The 18,125-nt window shown below is 49.3% G+C and overlaps 1 protein-coding gene across 11 annotated transcripts in view; it reads right to left on the bottom strand.

Annotated features, from left to right (window-relative positions):
* Nucleotides 1-16,621, bottom strand: part of LOC309647105 (uncharacterized protein) — a 408,982-nt gene extending 392,361 nt beyond the window's left edge. For 8 of the 11 annotated variants that reach the window (XM_082434106.1, XM_082434108.1, XM_082434107.1 and 5 more), the window contains exons 1-2: nucleotides 15,916-16,621; nucleotides 14,951-15,087 (exon numbers count right to left, since the gene is read on the bottom strand). In XM_082434106.1, the coding sequence (XP_082290232.1) occupies nucleotides 14,951-15,087; nucleotides 15,916-16,470 (692 nt within the window). In that variant the 5' untranslated portion in view covers nucleotides 16,471-16,621. Of the gene's footprint in view, nucleotides 1-61; nucleotides 601-14,950; nucleotides 15,088-15,915 lie in introns of those variants that run through there. The other 3 variants (XM_082434102.1, XM_082434105.1, XM_082434104.1) reach the window with 3 other exon arrangements.
* Nucleotides 16,622-18,125: the final 1,504 nt, after the last annotated feature.

Here is an 18,125-nt window from a genome sequence, read left to right as displayed (position 1 = left end):
AAAAATAAAAAATAAATAATAAATAAATAATAAATAAATAAAAAATTTTAAAAAAAAATGTAGATCATAAGCCCCAATTCACAGGTCTGTTGTCAGACTAAAATGCGAAGATTATTTGCATTCATTCACTCAGCCAATGACCCTTGGGCTGGACAACGGGGAATACAGGAGACAATAAAGTGAACAAAATTCCCTTGAAGCTTGTTTTCTATTGGGGGTTATGGATCACAGGCAAGACAGATAACTCAGACTGGACTTTAGACTGTGGCGGATGCTAAACAGGGAAACAAAACGGCTCAGAGGACCGGGATGTGCTGGGGTGGGTGAGTGACACTGAAGGTGGAGAAGCCACATGGAAAGTGATGACGGGAGGGGGGCAGCCTGTCGTACGTCCCAGAGCTGGGCCAGGTCACAGTGAGGTTGTGGGCTCATCCAGAAGGAGACCAGGACTTAACGTGAGGGTTCTGAACAGGACTTACGTGATCGGACCTAGATTTCATCAAGACGTTTCTGCTGCTGCGAGAACTTAGTGAACCATGGAGAGCCACACCAATGATCATTTATAATGACTTGATTTCCCCAAGAAAGCACAGATTGACACTGGAAGGTAAAAAACTGGGCAAAGTCAGGTGCGCACTGTGACTTCACGGAGAAAGCAGCATCAGGGATGAGGGCCTTCTGTGTATTCACTCATTTCATCCTCTTAACCATCCTAGAACAGCAAGGCTGTTACTCCCATTTTACAGATGAAGAAACCAGGAGGCACAGAGATTTGAAGGCCGTGCAGCTATTCAGTGGCAAAGCTGAGGTTCCAAGCAGACAGTCTGGGGTCAGAGTTTGAGAAGACAGAAGCACCCATGCTGCCTAAAGCTTGCGAGCCACTTACAGTAATGACCAGAGCGAGAGAGGAGACTGCTGGTCCAGAGACCTAAACGCTTCCCTCGCCATCGGAGCTTCTCTGTCAACCTGTTCATCGTCCTCCCCAACCCCCGCTCTTACTCCCCAGTGCCAATTTCCAGGTATAATTAAAACGGGTTTGTGTCACAGAAACAACAAAACCTGGAAGCCATTTTAATGTAATTCATATCACCTAGGACAACTGCTACTTTCATTTTCCCCTTTTCTCTCTCAATCTCTATTCAGAGATTGTCTAGTTTAGAACCAGAGATGTGGGTTATCATAGCTAAAATTTGCAGCCAAAGTCAAAACTGTCCTGCCCTTTGCAAGGGGGCCGGGGGGGGGGGGCGTAAAGAAGAGGGGGATGGGAAAGCAGGGCTGGGAATAAAAAGAAACTTCTTAGGGAAAAGGATTAATATTTATACTTCCTGGCTATCTGAAGTTAATAGATTGGTTAATGGATTGGTTCCAAACCTAGTCTTTGCACTCTGACCTGGGTTCCAACCTACCTTTTAATAGCTGTGTGAACTTGGGCAAGTCAGTTAACGTCTCTGAGCCTCAGTTTGTCCCATCTGAAAAACGGGGTGGATGATGGTTCCTATCCCATAAGGTATTGCTGATCAGTATATGGGGTAATGGAAGGGAAGCCCTTGGCACTGTGCCCATCACACAGTGGGCTCTCATAGAACACCAGCTGTTGTCAGTAATCATACTATTGTTATTAGTACAAATCCCTACAACCAACCAGAGGCAGGAAATAGTATTCCCATTCCAAGATAAGAAACAGAGACTACAGCCCTTCTGTAACAGGCAAACCCCTCTCCTTCTGCCACCCATAACCCTATCGCAAGGCTCACCTCCTCTAAAAGAAGCCTCCCAGACCAGCTGGACCTCAGTCATCCTATACTCATGGACCCACCTAAGGCACCTGCCATCTGAAGCCATCCCTTGTCATCAGCTGCTTCATCCCGAGAACCAGCATCACCCCGTCCATCTCTGACAACCACGACCTCACCCTGGTGTTGTCGCCATGTGCAAAAGCACATGTCATGTCTGTATCCCTGCACTGGACGAGAGGGGTAGGGATCTCAAGGGATCCCCAAGTGTAGCTACAAACCCTAGCACAGCACCAGCAAGTGAGACACACAGTAAATCCCGGGTCACTGAAGGTCACTGTTCCACTGTGATTTCTCCGTGTCATCAGTTCATAGTTATGATCTACGTGGATTCATATGGAGAAGTTCTTAACGATGGCACAGAGTCAGGGCTTAATATCTCTATGATGCCATTTTATTGTAGCTCCTAATAATGCTAAATAAAGAACGTGATGCGGCACTAACACTGCATCGTCATTGTCATTGGTTTTGCTCTCCCTCTGCATCTCTGAAAGGTAAGGATGGATCTTGCAGACTATCAAATCCACGGTTCTTTTTTATCTCCCCAGAGCCTTGCTCAGTTTCAGGCACATATTAAGCACCTTATTGAATTTTGCCTCCACAACGTGAAGACAGATAACAAGATGGAAAACACTGAACAAAACAGGGTGGGACTTTGCTTCCTCCTGGTAGCTGATTGGCTTGTTTCTTTAAGCAACTTTGCCACGATGGCTCACCGTAAACGAAGAGAAATCTGAAAGTCATGCATTTTCCCCCCGTGGAAATCAGCAAAACTCACCAACTTGGAGGGCAAAAGTCCATGAGCTAGCCGGAAACCACCACTGCCTAATAACAGCTGACCAACACTTTAGGAGCCCAGCAGGATACAAAAGGTCTGGCTTCCCCCCCACCACCCCAAAAAAAAAGGCCGACATGTGTTGAGGGAGTGGAGAGGGAAGGGGAAAAGGAAAAGAGCAGTTAACATTTAGGAAATGATTAGTTTTCCAGGGACACACAGCCTATCACAAAAGCATGCAGGGGGCTGAAGAAGCAACTCAGAACAGCATTATGTGCAAACAGTTGTAAGAGAAAAAATGTTAATGCCCTCTATGCTGGAGGTGCTCTATTGCAGCACCCAAGTCAATAAGGGTATAAGCAGGGAGCGTCCACCAAGCCCTGCCGGCTCCCTGCAAGGTGCTGGGGACACAGAAAAGCACGTCGTGTCTGGAAGAGCTTGTGCAATGGGACAGGGAGAGCCATAGGCAGGGGCTGCAAACTGCTGGCCTCAGGGGCCACATCGGGGCCACATCGGGGCCACACGTGTTTTGTTTGGCCTGTGAGCCTTCTTTAAAAATCCGAATTGAAACATTTGAAAATCAGGAGAATTTTCATTAAAAAAAGAATGATACCCAGCTTCTCTTTCAAAAGTAGAAGGTCTGGCAGCCGTGAATCTCCTTTCTGGCCTGGGGAAAGGGCGAGGCGGAGATGGGGAGCTGGAGTCACAGAGCAGCCGCCCGGTCTAGAGAGGGGACCGGCTGTGGGCCAGTCCACATCCTTCCTACCGTGTTCTGTCGGGTTCACCTGGTGCATTTACATCATCTGCTCATCTTCCTAAGCAACTGAGTTTGCAAGCCCTGTTGGGAATCCATGGCCACAACACAACACAACAGGATGTGAGTTGTGATAACTCAGGGTGCATGGAGGGGATGAAGGAATGTTTCCTGAAGGAGGTGACCCCTAGGCTGAGTCATAAAGCATCAACAGGAGTTAATTAGAAGAGGAAGTGGGAAAGGAATTGAAACCTGCCCCTTCTCCCCAGCTGGGTGAGACGTGACTGTCAGACGTGAATCTGCAGGCACCCACCCTCTCCAAAGAATAACGCCATTCCAAACCTTCGTTATTCAAAACCGACACTCACCAGCTGCCTCTAATCAGACAAGCCTTCCTTCTGATCCAACCAGAGGCATCCATCTGGCAGAAAGCACTCAGCCTGGAGGGTTGGCGAGGGCTGGGTCCTTATCCCAGATACACCTCACTGGGTTCACGCCACTCAGCAACTCAATCAATACTCATGAGGGTCTATTATACAGCAGGCACTCCAACTAATAATGGGAAGCCATAAAAGCTTTTAAGTCCTTGCGTCTCAGGATCTAGTTTGCCCTTTTGAAAGCCAGGAGGAAGGCAGGAGTGGGAGCAGGGAGACAGCTGGGGCCGGCGGTGGATGTCCTCCAGAGGGGGGTCTGGCGCCAGTGATGTCGGGTCTCACTGCTGGACCAGAGCAGAGAGAGCTGCATAATCAAGGGTCAAGGGTGTCAGCAACTGCTCAGGTATAAAATGTGGAAACCGTACGCTGCTGTCTAAGCCGCGGCTGCTGAGACCATCTCCACGCGTTACCATGACTGATACAGTGATCTCCCCTATCCTTTGGCACCCCTCGTTTTCTTCAAAACCCTTTGCAGGGAAAAGTGGGATAAGTATGTGGGGAATGTCTCTAACTGAGAAAGCACATAGGGACTGTCCAGGGAAATGACAGGCAAGAGACACTGCCTTTGGCCAACCTCGAGGCGCGGCGAGAGGACAGCGGAAGTCTGCACCAAGCAAAGGCCAGGGGGCAGCCCCGAGCTCCCCTTCTACTTCAAGAGCACTTTCTGGGAGGCCATCTCCTGAGGGGAAAGCGGCCCTGCAAGGCTGGTGATCTGGATGCAGTGACATTGAGAAGCACAGCCTGCGGGAGAAGCCCCAGGTCCCCACCGGAGGTGCTCTCTGAGCGTCCACCCGGCCAGGACACTCTGGCCTTAGCCTCATAGGTTGTTCTTGGACCGAAGGCAACCGTCTGTTTTGTAAAAAGCGATACACCACAAGGATAGGAGTGATCTCTCTTCGAAATCTCTCAGTGAGAAGACTGGCTAAGTGATCCCAAAGCTGCCCCTGGCCCGGGTTGGATGAATGATTACTTAAGTGGACTATGGGATAAACCCCGACACGATAAATGCCAGAAGGGACCCCTGTTCCGACAGCTGCTCTCCCATAAATTTCAGGGTCTTCCCACACAGAGGCCCTTTTCTTTTTCCTCTTTCCTTTTGAAAAACAGGAAAAGCCAAGTCTCCAACAAGAGGGTCACTGTTGTATTCTCAGCCACATTAACTACAGAATGTTCTTCAGTGACCCCAGGCCCAGGACACCACATGTTCACAGGTCTCCCTGAAATGCCACTCTGATCTTGTCCCTGCCCCTGTTCAAAACTTCCCACAGTTCCCAGTTGCCCTCGGGATAAAGTCCAAGCTCCTCACCAGGAGTGGAAGGCCCTCAGCTACCTCTTCAGTCCCACCTGGATCCCTTCCAACTTCGCCCTCCAGGGAGAAGTCCTTTCTCTCCCCAAAATAAATATTGAACTTGTCCTCTTCTCCCCGTCTCCACTGCTAGAGCCAGGGTCCAGGGTCCTCATTTGGATGGCTGCCACACAGCCTCCAAACGGGCCCCAGCTACCACTGTCAACCGTCCAATCCATTGTCTACCGAGCAAAACTGTCAATCAGACCAGGCCCTGCCCCACTCAGCAGCCCACAGGGGCCTGGACTAGTGCTTAAGGCCTCCAAGACCGGGCACCTGCCCACCCTGGACCCCGTCCAGGTCCTGTGTCTCTTACCCTTGGACGTTCACTCCACTCCACCCACAGGAGTCTCTTGACATCATGAACTTCCCAAACTTTTTCCTGCCTTGGGTCCTTCATGCATGCTGTCCGCTCGGGCTAGAACACCTCTCCCTCAAACTAGTTTTTTTGTTGTTTGTTTGTTTGTTTGCTTTGGCGGCATGCGAAATCCTAGTTTCCCCCCACCAGGGATCGAACCTGCACCCCTTGCAGTGGAAGCTCGCAGTCTTAACCCCTGGACCGCCAGGGAAGTCCCTTCAAACTAGTTTTTAAAAGAAAGTTAAAAAACCCTGAATTTACAACCATGAACGTGTTGTCATATATACACACGGTCTGCTTTCCTTACTATATGTTTTCAAAATGCAGAAGTGATATATGTGCCTATATTCTTTTATAAAACGTTAAAGTAGCCTTTGACCGTCACCACCAGCCCCATCCTCTCCTCCCTCCCAGGACGATGTGAGTGAATTTGATCTAGATCCTTCCATTCCTTTTTTTTTTAGACATTCACACCCACCTCGAAGTATCCTTCAACAACACATAACATGAGCTGTGAATTCTCAAATGCACTGAGGCGTGGGGCTGCACGTATGTTTTGATTTCATTGCGTGCTCCCAACTGGTCTCTCAAGCGACCCCACGCTCACTAGCTGAGTCAGGGGACCCCATACCCCACAAATCCTCCCCAAGACTTGCGTCAGACTTCCTATTTTTGGCACGTTTTAAAACATGAAAAAATGTGCCCCAGAAACAACGCAAGTGTCCTTCCACTGGAAGATGGATAACAGTGGCATACCCAGAGGACAGGACACTACTCTGCGATCTAATCCAACCAACGACTGACACATACAACATGGAAGATCTCACTTGCAGGAGAGAAACCAGGCTCAAAGAGCTACATCCTGGACGATGCCATTTATACACAAAAGGCAAAACCAAACCGTGAGGTCAGGAAACAAATCTGTGATTGTTAGAAGCTGAGGGTCAGGGAGGAGACTGACGACAAAGAAGCAGGAGGGACTTTGGTGGGGGATGGAAATGTTCTGTATCTTCATGATGATGATTACATGACTATGTTACACAGCTGTGTGCATTTAGCAAACCACCTAGCACTGTCTACTAAAAAGGGTGACTCTAGTGTCTACAGATCAGACCTCAGTACACCTGACTACGTTAGGGAGATTCGGAATCTTTTCACATGTACTGTCCATTCTGCTTTCTTCTTTTGAGAACTGTTTGTTCATATCTTTTACTCACGTTATTACGAGGCTGTTTGGTTTTTTTGTTGTTGACTTTGGGGTGGTTTTTTTGTTGTTGACTTTGGGGAACTCTTTATTCTTTATTATTAAAGCTGTTCTTTTTTTTTCTTTTCGTAGTCTTTTTTCCTTTACTATACAGTCATATTTATCAATCTGTTTCTTTGTGCTTTGCTCCTTCTCTGGTTAACTTCCCCCAAATCTTCGCATCTCACTCAAATGTAGGATTTCAGTGTGAATCCCCTCACCTCGTACACACTATCTTCCACATTATTCGATTTCATATTCTTTCATATTCCTTACAGTAGTGTTACTTTTCGGTGTATGTTTGCTTGTCTCCCCACTAAGTAATAAGCTCCTTTAGAACTGGCACCATATCTGTTGTGATCACTACTGAACATCCAAGACCTTGAACAGTGCTTGGCACACAACAGGCGTCCCACAAATATCTGCTAAATAAATGGAAGTTAAGAAAAAGCTAATACAGGCGCATATGATGTATATGCACATGTGTCTAGCATTTAATACACACTATACGTAATTGTTCACGACATAGCGTATCATGGACAGCAGCAAACATCACACGTCTCACCAGGTAACAGCAACGTTGGCTTCAGTGCAAATCTCATGAGTTACAATACTTAACTAAAACTTTTAAAATAGTGAGATGCAGGGCTTCCCTGGTGGCACAGTGGTTAAGAATCTGCCTGCCAGTGCAGGGGACACGGGTTCGAGCCCTGAACTGGGAAGATCCCACATGCCGTGGAGCAATTAGGCCCGTGAGCCACAACTACTGAGCCTGCGCTCTAGAGCCCACGAGCCACAACTACTAAGCCCGCATGCCACATCTACTGAAGCCCGCGCACCTAAAGCCCATGCTCCGCAACAAGAGAAGCCACCGCAATGAGAAGCCCGTGCCCTGCAAAGAAGAGTAGCCCCTGCTCGCCACAACTAGAGAAAGCCCGTGTGCAGCAACGAAGACCCAAGGCAGCCAAAAATAAATAAATAGTGAGATGCTATGATGCAATAATCCTAGGACGGAGGGTTTATCAAAAAAAATTAAACGAAAAATAGAAAACATATATATAAGCTATATGTAGCTCTATTATGAGCTAAGCATTGCAGAAATATCATCTACCCAATAAAAATGACATGGACAAAAGCATATGTAATAATATTCAGGAATGCTTACAACTTAATGATAACTAAGAAAAGTCAGGACACAAACATATTGATACATACCATAATTACAACCTTTTTTTTAAAAAGCAACAGTAAAGACATAACAGTGATTGGATTTAACTCAAGAAATAATACTTATCTTTATAGACTTTTCCCCCCAGATTTTTAGAGATAAGCTTGTATTTTTTTCATCAGAGGAAAGATAATTCAAATTTCCCTAATTGCAGTTCTGTCCACCCAGGGCCATTTCAGACACCTCCCTCCTAAGACCCATCCTCTATTACATTTGTTATCTTTCTAAACGTAAACCTGGGAATTTACTCCTGGTTACCATCCGAGGGTTGGCAGGACCCATTTAAATCACTTCTGCTGGTCATTAAGGCTGGCCCCACCCGCTGGCCCACTGGCCACTCCTGCCCCTCCCACCTCAGCCACAGTCCCAAGGCCCAGGGTTCTCAGCTCTCTGTTCCCTGTCTGCAAGGCCCTTGCTGAGACTGGAGACCTATCTCCCATGTCCCTCCTGCTCGAGCTTTCTCAGCCACACCGGACCTAGTTGCCTGCAGCTCCATTTCCACCTGTCTTTCCTGCCTCCCAGCCGCTATGGTCAGCAGTCGTTGCTGCGCGCGGGCTTTCTCTAGTTGCAGCGAGCGGGGGCTACTCTTTGTTGTAGTGCGCATGCTTCTCATTGCAGTGGCTTCTCTTGTTGCGGAGCACAGGCTTCAGTAGTTGCGGCACGCAGGCTCAGTAGTTGTGGCTCGCGAGCTCAGTAATTGTGGCGCACGGGCTTAGTTGCTCTGCCTCACGTGGGATCTTCCCAGACCAGGGCTCGAACCCGGGTCCCCTGCATTTGCAGGCGGAATCTTAACCACTGCGCCACCAGGGAAATCCCCACACTGGGAGCCTCTTGAAGACAGGGATGGTTCCTTATTCCGTGCAGAATCCCCTGTGCCTGGCACTCACTCACTCACTCTGGATTCACTGAATGCCTATCACGGCCCAGGCGTTGTCCTAGAGCTGCACTGCCCAATAGAAATGGAATTTGAGCTACGGGTAATTTTAGATTTTCCAGTAACCACATTTAAAAAAAAAAAAAAAAAAAAAGATGAAAAGAAACAGGTGAAATTAATTTTAGCGATATATCATATTTAACCAAATATATCCAAGATACCATTTCAATACGTAATCAACGTTAACGAATTCAGTAATGAGATACTGAGTTAGCCAAAAAGTTCGTTTGCGTTTTTTCTTAAGATGTTACGGAATATATATCACTTTTTTTGTGTTAAAGTCTTTGAAATCCTACGTGTATTTTAGTACATCTCCATTCAGACTAGCCTCATTTCAAGTGCTCAGCGGCCACATAAAGCTAGTGGCTACCGCATTGGATAGTGCAGTTTTAGATGCCTGGGGATACAACAGTGAGCAGTCCAGAAGCTCTTGTCCACCACTACCAGCCTGGACCAAGCACCTGCATCCCCTGTAGGTTTGACCCGGGTACCCTGGCTTCTGGCCTAGATTTAGTCTCTTCTCAACACAGCAGCCAGAGTGATCATTTTGAAAGCTAAATCAGAGCAAATCAGCTTTTTGTTTTAAACCCTTCAGTCGCTCCCCATTCTACTGTGCACGAGACAGAGTCTTTCAGAAAGGCCTGGAGACTTCACGTGCAACGCTGCTGAACCCTGCTCTGGTTTCCCCGTCCACCTCTGTCCACCTTGCTCTCACCACTCCAATCTGTTCTTCATCCTGCTCCTCCCTCTCACAGGCCCACCCCTGCCCTCAGCCTCGAGCCTGGCTCTTCCCTGGGCCAGGAACACCATCCTCTAAGACTAACCCCTTCACCTCCTTCAAGGCTGCTCCAGTATCAGCTTGTCAACAGAGCCTGCCCTGAAGCCACCTTAACACTGCAGCCCACCCCAGCCCTCCAGACCCTGGCTCTGCTCCACTTGTTCCCATAGAACATACTACCCTCGAATACACTGTGAATGTCCTCAGTTTATTATGTCTGCTGTTCCCAATGTCTACCCCAGCTGCAATGCAAGCACCATTCGTGCAAACATCTTTCTTGTTCCTTTCCGCATCCCCAGCACCTAGAACCCTGCTTGGCACAGAGTGGGCATGCAATAAGTATGTGTTGAATTGACGAAAATGAATAAATGAATGAATGAATGAAGCCCTCAGCCCTACAGAGTTTACAATTTCAGGAGAGAAGACAGATATATGGTGTATCAGGTAATGATTAGTACTGTCTCAGTTTGCTCAGGCTGCCATAACAAAATACTACAGACAGGGTAGCTTAAATGATTGAAATGTACTTCTCACAGTTCTGCAAGCTAGGAAGTCCAAGACCAAGGTTCTGGCCAATCTGGTTTCTGATGAGAGCTCTCTTCCTGATTTGTAAACAACTACCTTCTTGCTGTGTCCTCACATGGCCAGAGAGAGGAGGCAAGCTCCCTGGTATTTCTTCTGATAAGGGCACTAATCACCTCACAAGGATCCCACCCTGATGACCTCATCTATCCATAATTACCTCCCAAAGGCCTCATCTCCAAATACCATCACATTGGGGGTTAATATTTCAACATATGTATTTTGGAGAAACACAAACATTCAGTCCATAACAAGTACTATGGACAACAGTGAGACTCAGGAATGGAAATGGGAGTTAGGGAGGTTGGTATTTTATGAGGTAGCCCCCAAAGGAAGGCAATAATTATAAATATAGCAACCACCACTTACATAGTCACTACCACATGGCAGCCCTGTGCTAAGCACCTTACATCTACTAATACAGTGGTGTCAGGAGTCGGTGTAGTTTTTGCCTGCACTGCCTCTATCCGTTCCCCAACTCCCTGTGGGGACCACCTTGTCCCCACTGTGTGGCTTGGATAGAATGGAAACTCCAGGAGGACAAAGATTTTTGTTTCTTTTCTTCCTTGCTGGATCTCCGGGAGCTAGAACAGTGCCTGCCACCCAGCAACTGCTCAGTAAATGAATGGCTCAACCAATCCACCTTAAACAGAGTAGCAAATGTTAGGGCCAAATTACCAGGGAAAGGGAGCCCTGAAGAATAACCAATAATAACAATCATTTTTATGTCTTCCTCAAGAGCTTACTTCCGCTGTGCTAAGTGCTTTGTATCATCCTTGGGAGGGGGAAACTATTCTCCTCTCTGTGCAGCAGCGAGAGCTGAAGTAACCTGCAAAAGCAGGCTGACGGCACTTCCCTGGCGGCACAGGGGTTAAGAATCCGCCTGCCAATGTCCTGCAGGGGACATGGGCTCGAGCCTTGGTCCGGGAAGATCCCACATGCCACGGAGCGACTAAGCCCGTGCGCCACAACTACTGAGCCTGCGCTCTAGACACCGCGAGCCACAACAGCTGAGCCTGCCTGCACAACTGCTGAAGCCCACATGCCTAGAGCCCATGCTCCTCAACAAGAGAAGCCACCGCATTGAGAAGCCTGCGCACCGCAACGAAGAGTAGCCCCCAGGGCTCACTGCAACTAGAGAAAGCCCGTGCGCAGCAACGAAGACCCAACGCAGCCAAAAAAAAAAAAAAAAAGAACTATATATATATTTTAAAAAGCAGGCTGACACCTGAGGGGCACCCTCTGATTCCCGTCCTTTCTGAGACCTCTCCCCATTTCTATCTTTCTTACATCTATTACCCAGTGTTTTGTTCAGATGCTTGCAAAGAACATTAGTGAAGTCACTGCCATTTTATGATCTATGGAACCAGAATGTTACCTTTACACATTAAAACGTATTCAGAAACCACCACTCCAAGCAGCCACAGGAAGTAATAAAACCCAATAATTGTAACAGTAATAATATTAGCCAACTTCTGCTGAGCACTTACCAGGAGCCCAGGCGCTGTGCTGAATGCCCGCCAGCTGTTCATCCCCTATTTCCTCCTCACAGCCACCGGTGAAGCTGGTGCTTTACCATCCCCGTTTCATAGGCGAGGAAACAGGCTTACAGAGGTCAAGTAACTTGCCCCAAAGGAACCCAGGTCTGCACCGCCCCTCAGGCGACCCAGGTGCCTTCTGAGGCTTTCCGTCTCCCTTCCTTTCTACACTGTCCCTTCCCTCAGGGCAAACCCTCTGCTTCCCACCCTGTCGGGCTGTTTCACACCTAAGAAGACAATGACTGGAGACCGGGCATCCTTGTTTCCTTGAAAATAAAGCAGTTCTTGACAGCCACCTGATCCAACAAAGTCCCAGGGCTGCGTGAGCCACCAGATGAAGATGATTGCCAGCATCCCCCGCCCCTTCCCCACCCCCTGCTGCTCCCAAGAAATGCAGGGTCCAGGAGGGAAAAGAGGCAGGTAAACAAATAACCCTGGGGCTCAGATTACCCACCAGGCACCAGCAAAACAACACCCCATACCCCTGCCTGCCCCCCTCAAAAAAAAGAGGACGAGAAAATAGAAGAAAAACATTCAGAATTCTGGAATTAAAAAATGACTGAGACCATTTTGGCCTCGTGTATGTGAGTCTTGTGTTTATGGGCTGGCATTGTTTTTGTTTTTAATGACAGGGTTGGGAGAGGGGCCACCATATTCCTTGTATTGTTAGGGCTGCCACAGGACCAAAACACACCCAGGACAGAGACAGCTACTCAGATAGTTCGGGGGGCGGGGGCAGGGGGTGGGGGGGAGGGTATGTGATCATTTGCAGAAAGAGCTCTGTCTCCCATCTGCTCTGAATGTTCACAGTGATTATATGCTGGTCACAAAGCCAGGCAGGACGCCTGGATGTAGCGTTTTGCAAATGCCCATAGATTTCACACCAAGACTGAGGCTCTGCGCAGGCCCCAGAGGCCACGTTGCCCAGACCCCCGTCCAGAATTTTCCAAACACTGGAGCCCCCGCTCCCATGGCTTCTTGACCCCAGTGTTAGCGGAACAGGCCGGCAGCCAGAGCAGGCAGTGTCTTCACACAAGGTTTGGGGTTTCCATCTGTGCCAGGCTGAGGAGGGCAGACTGGAGAACACACCTGACCCTCCTGCTCCAGGCCGAGAAGCATTCTTTGTTTGCTTTTAGTTTCACTGTCCTCTAACTTCTAGGAGGAGGCCCAGGGAGTCAGATGGCCCAGGTCCAAATCCCAGTGGCTCTGCCACGCCTTAGCTGTGTGACCTGGCGGTGAGGGTAGGGATATTTTTAATCTCTCTGAGCTGTGGGTCCCCCATCTGCAAAATAGTGATAATAGTAATAATACTACTACCTTATGTGATGGTTGGGAGATTAAATGAGATAAAACATATCTAAAGCATTTAGAACTGAGGCTGGCCTGTAATAAGAACTCCATCACTGCTAGACATTTTATCATAACCGCCTTGGTGAGGCTATAGGGAGCATGAAATGGGAAGAACATGCTTGGCCTGATATACGATTTCAATGTTACTACAGAAACTACTTCTATTATTGGGACTTCCCTGGCAGTCCAGTGGTTAAGACTCCACACTTCCACTGCAGGGGGTGCAGGTTCGATCCCTGGTGGGGGAACTAAGATCCCGCGTGCCACACGGCATGGCCAAAAAAAAAAAAAAGAAAGAAAGGTATTATTATTATCATTTACTATTACTGTTATTAGATCCTTAGATTACTGGGGACCAGAAAAATGGACTAGATAGAGGAAGAACCGTCAAAGAACCCATTTTAGCAGCATTCTCCTGTAAGGCCTAGAGTTTCTGGGGTTTTCTAGGGAAGGGGTAGAAGTGACCATCAACGGGAACTCATCCATGGTCAAAATTATTCCACGTTGTTGCTCTGTTTCCATCTTGAGTCAGGGTCTCCCCCCACCCCGCAGACACAGAGTATATAAAGGAGGAGTCCTGGCCTCTTAAAGAGATTACAAACCAGCATCCGGAGTTTAAAAAAAAAAAAAAAAACAAGGAGAATGCCATGTCTCCAGCCAACTGGGAAAGGAAATACAAAGTAACAAGCTTGAGCATCCAGGAGGCCATCTGACATCTAAAACACACAGTGAAGTGCAGCCATTCGTTAGCAGGCCCGCGGCTACCTCGCCAAAGAATATGGACCAGCAACTATCCCAGGTCCTCACTTCCGCAGGAAAGGGTCGACACCGCCACTGGTGTGACCAAATTCAGAGAGAATCACACAAAGAGGAATAAAGGAAGGCTGCCTTATCGTCCAGGAGGTTCTTTAGTTGAGCTGTCTGAGAAAAGTGTCCATCCCGGGCAGGCAGAAGGCCCTGGGACACAGACTCCCAAACCCAGCCTGCCTGCCTGCCATTTAGGAGGAAGGAAAAAAAGCTAAAGCACAAGAGATCAACTGGATATGGACGGTGAGAATTCAACGGGTTTCAGACCAGCAATCACACAAATCAGTTGCGGGGCTGGGTGGGGGCGGGAGGGGGTGGGTTCTGATATTTCAGAACTGAGAAGAAGAACTCCCTCTTTCCAGTCCAGAAAAGCTCCAGCCCTGGACAGAAAGGACAAACCGGACAGCATGGGGGAGGGACGGAGCGGAGACGGAGGAAGAGAGAGGAAAAGCAACCAGAAAAAGAAACTGATTTCTTCTACTTTTCAGGGGAAGCCTGGTTTATGCAAAATTCTGCACTCAAAAGTCGGCAAAGCAACAACAACAATAAAAGCCACGCTTAACCAGGCAAAACAAAAATGTGATCACGTAACAGATCCCCCCGGGGAGTTCACTGGGCACAGCATTATGACCTGCCCTGCACCCACCGAGCCTTTCCATCACCAGACCCATGCATGGAATTCCAGTCGGGCCCTCGTGCCAAGGCCTCAGACCACGAGGTACTCCTCACCTCCAAGATGTAACTGCTCCCAAACAGTGGAGACCAGGCCACGAGGCTCTGCCCAGCCAGCGATTCCGTGTTTGTTCTTCTGCTGCTTCCAGGAAGGTTTTTCTCCTAATAAATCTTTCAGGAAGTCCCACTCGGAGTTCAGAGGATCCATACAACCCCCTTCTCCACTGGTTAGAGCTTTAGAGAGATTCGCTGTGACCACAGGACTGTGTCAAATGAACAAGCCTCAACTTGTCACTGCCAGTATGCAAAAGAGGCCTGCGACACCCTATGACAAGCAGCAGAGCAGATGCAGTCCCTACCTCCTCAGGGCCCCGCCCAGCCACCGCAGACAAACACACGTTTCTTCAGGGTTTTCTCCAGCAACTAAACAGCTCCAGTAGCCAGGACGCCAAGTGGTGGGGGAACGGAGGGATGAGACGGGGCTGCCAGCCTCTCTCTGGAGAACAGAAGACCAGAAAGGAAACACCACAACCTCACCCTCTTCTCCCTAAAACCCCTCACAAGCGATTTCCTCTCTTCTCCCAACTTACAGAAGGGCCTGAAGTCAGGGGCTCGAGTGAACACAAGAATATCCCATGCCTGCCAACTATCAGGAAAATTCATGGTGTATCCACGCACCGAACACATGCAGCCTCATGGCTGCCCTTCCCGAAAGTCTACACTCCGGACCACAAACACTGGCATAAATAAGAGCACATTAGCCTAGGGAAGATAAATCTAACCAAATCAACAATCCATGCCAAAAGAATTACCATGATAGGGGTGTGAGGGCCCCGGCAAATCAGTAAGTGCAATGCAAAAGCAGAGAAAGTTTCAAAAAACAGAGTTGCTGAGTTTTCGGAAATCACCTTGTAGGGGTTAAGGGGGAGGAGATGGTCAAAGGATGGAGGTCGCATCTTATGGTTCACAGACCTCTCGGTTAGCAAAAGGGGCCTCCAGACCGTCTCTGCGAATCCGAACCCGTACCGATGGGAGGGGGGTCTCTATTTGGACGTTAGATAATAACACACCTTTCAGCAAGAGCACAAATCCAGAATTATCTCACTGCAAGGGCCATTTGATGTCACCCTCTTCCCCTCCCCCCACCCCAAACGCCCAAACTCGCTGCCAGTCCAGAGTCTGGGGATGAGAAAAGTGCACGGTGAACACACACATTGGCATCCGAAAGCCCCTTCCTGCCGTCCAGTTACTCACCGCGCATCCCGACCCGCAAGGCCGAGGCTTCCGAGTTTCCAGAAAGGCAGAGGACAGAATTCTAACTTACTGGAAGGTGGATCCAACCGCGTCTCCGCAGGTCACCGGGGCCGCCAACAGCCTTTCGGCGTGGAAATCCACTCGGGGGGCTCCGGGCGCGTGCCGGGGCCCATCCTCGCTCGCGGCCCCCTCGCTGGTTCTCCGGGTCCCGGCCGCCTGGAGTCCGCCCGGCCCGCGGGCCCATGTGCTCGGCGGCCGCACGCGCTCGGCCCGCTGGAGCGCGGGGCTGGAGGGCGGCCCGTGACGTCACGGCGGCTCGCGCTCCGGGCTGCGGGGGAGGGGAAAGCGCGCGCCGCCCGACTGGCAGCGTGCGTCCTCGGCCCCAGCGCTGCCCGCGCCCACGAGCTCCCCGCCGCCCGGCCCGCCGCCCCGCGAGCCCCTCCGCCCGCGGCCGGAGCGGCTCGGGGCATCTTGCCGCGGAGGGCCGCGCCGGAGGCGGGGAGGGCCTGGGCCGCCGGGGGCCCAGATGGCGCGGGGAGGGCACGCTCCGCACCGGGCTGCGGGTCCTGGCCGCGCTCACGCCGCGGCCCGAGAGAGCCAGGTCGAACCCCGTAGTGATGCCCATTCACTTGCGTGCAGCGGTTTCAGCAGTCCTGCTCTCTGTCTCCCGCCCCGCCCCCAGGGGTCCTGGAGGCAGAGAGTCTTCCCACTTGCCAGATGGAGAAGGCGAGTTTACTGAAATAGGTGAACTAAGATCCTCTGAGATGGGAGCACTTCGCGCAGAAGACCCCTGGCTTAGCTCTATCCCTAGTGATCCGGACGCCTCCCTGGGTACCACCAGCATCTGCGGGCCTGGTAAGAGGGGCTCACGCACCTTCCCACCTCCTTCGACGTCTCCAGCTGTCCCCCAGGGCTGAGGTTGACAAATCCGTGCTGAGGGCCCGCTGTCTGCACCAATCCCTCCACTCCGGAGTATTAAACTACCCCTGTGAATGCCCAGTAGTCTCCCCCAAAGGAACAAGAGAACTCTGGCCTCCTGCGGGGAATGTGTTTTATCTTGCTTTCTCTACAAGAGCCCAGGACCGGACCAAAGCAAGGAGCTGCCTCCGTTCAGTTCATCATCTGTGGAGCACTTAGGGGAACCGGGCGCCCTGCTAGGCGATGGGGATACAAGCCGTAGAAGGAGGTCACAGTCCGGTGAAAAGATAGACACACAAGTGTGTGATTTCAACATTATGGAAGCGAAGGCTGCCTCTCTGTCCCCCACCCAGTGCCTTACCTCCCCTGTCATTTTAACCCACCCAGCGGCCTTGGGCCCCTCCCTCCCTCCCCTGTCTTATGCGGTTTCTCCTATTCCAGTGGCTTCTTCCGGAAGTGAATGGTTCTCTTCTCTAGAAAAAGAAAAAAAAAAAAAAACAAACAAAAAAAAACTTCAGGTGATGCTCCGTGTACCGCCTACTACAGATTCATTTATAATCACGGAACACTTGTTTTGTGCCTGGCTTCCTGCGAGGGTCTGGACAGGTAGGTCTCTGAGCTCCAGTTGTCAAACCTCAGCATCTGTATAGGCATTGTAGGAACTATGAGAATTTAGCCCTTTCACTGCTTAAAAGTTCTCCCTGGAACCGACCTCTGTCACCCCGGGGGAAGCCGGTGTGCTCCTGCTGGGTGCCCACAAGCCAGGAGAGGTCCAGCTTCCAATAGCAACTTCAATTCCATTCCCTGAGACCCTAACCTGGCTATGGTATCCTTCCTGTTAGCTGTCTGCCTTGGGGCCTCTCCTGGCTGAAAAGATGCCTTGACCCAGGACTCATCAACCTTGACCTTGACTCTGCTTGCCCTCCTCTCTGGATCCCTGAAGCATTAATCTTAAATTCACATTTTTCCTTTTTTAAAATTCCTGTTTAAAATTTAAAAATTTCAGAAAAATTAGAAATAAAATATCTTAATATTCCTACCATCCAATATTAACTATCAATTACATTTTGGTGTACCTGCTTTCAATTGTTTTTTAAAAATCGTTTTCTTCTTGCAAAAGGGGTACAATACATGTACATTGTAAAAAATTAAAACTATGTAGGAAAATACAGAAAATCAAAGAAAATCAATATTTTATCAGCCAGAAATAACTTTCATAAATATTAGATAAATCCCAGACATCTTTTTAAGCATATTTATTTATTTATCGAGATAGATAGATGCAGGGTTGACAGACAGAAAAAATACATTTATTTTTAAATCTTAATAACTTATAGTTGCTATTTTAAATTTAAGTTATTT

This window comes from Balaenoptera physalus (genome assembly GCF_965194825.1).
Source record: "Balaenoptera physalus genome assembly, chromosome: 17".
NCBI lineage: Eukaryota > Metazoa > Chordata > Mammalia > Artiodactyla > Balaenopteridae > Balaenoptera > Balaenoptera physalus.
Note: the sequence above shows the minus strand (reverse complement) of the source record. Positions and strands in the feature narration are given on the sequence as shown.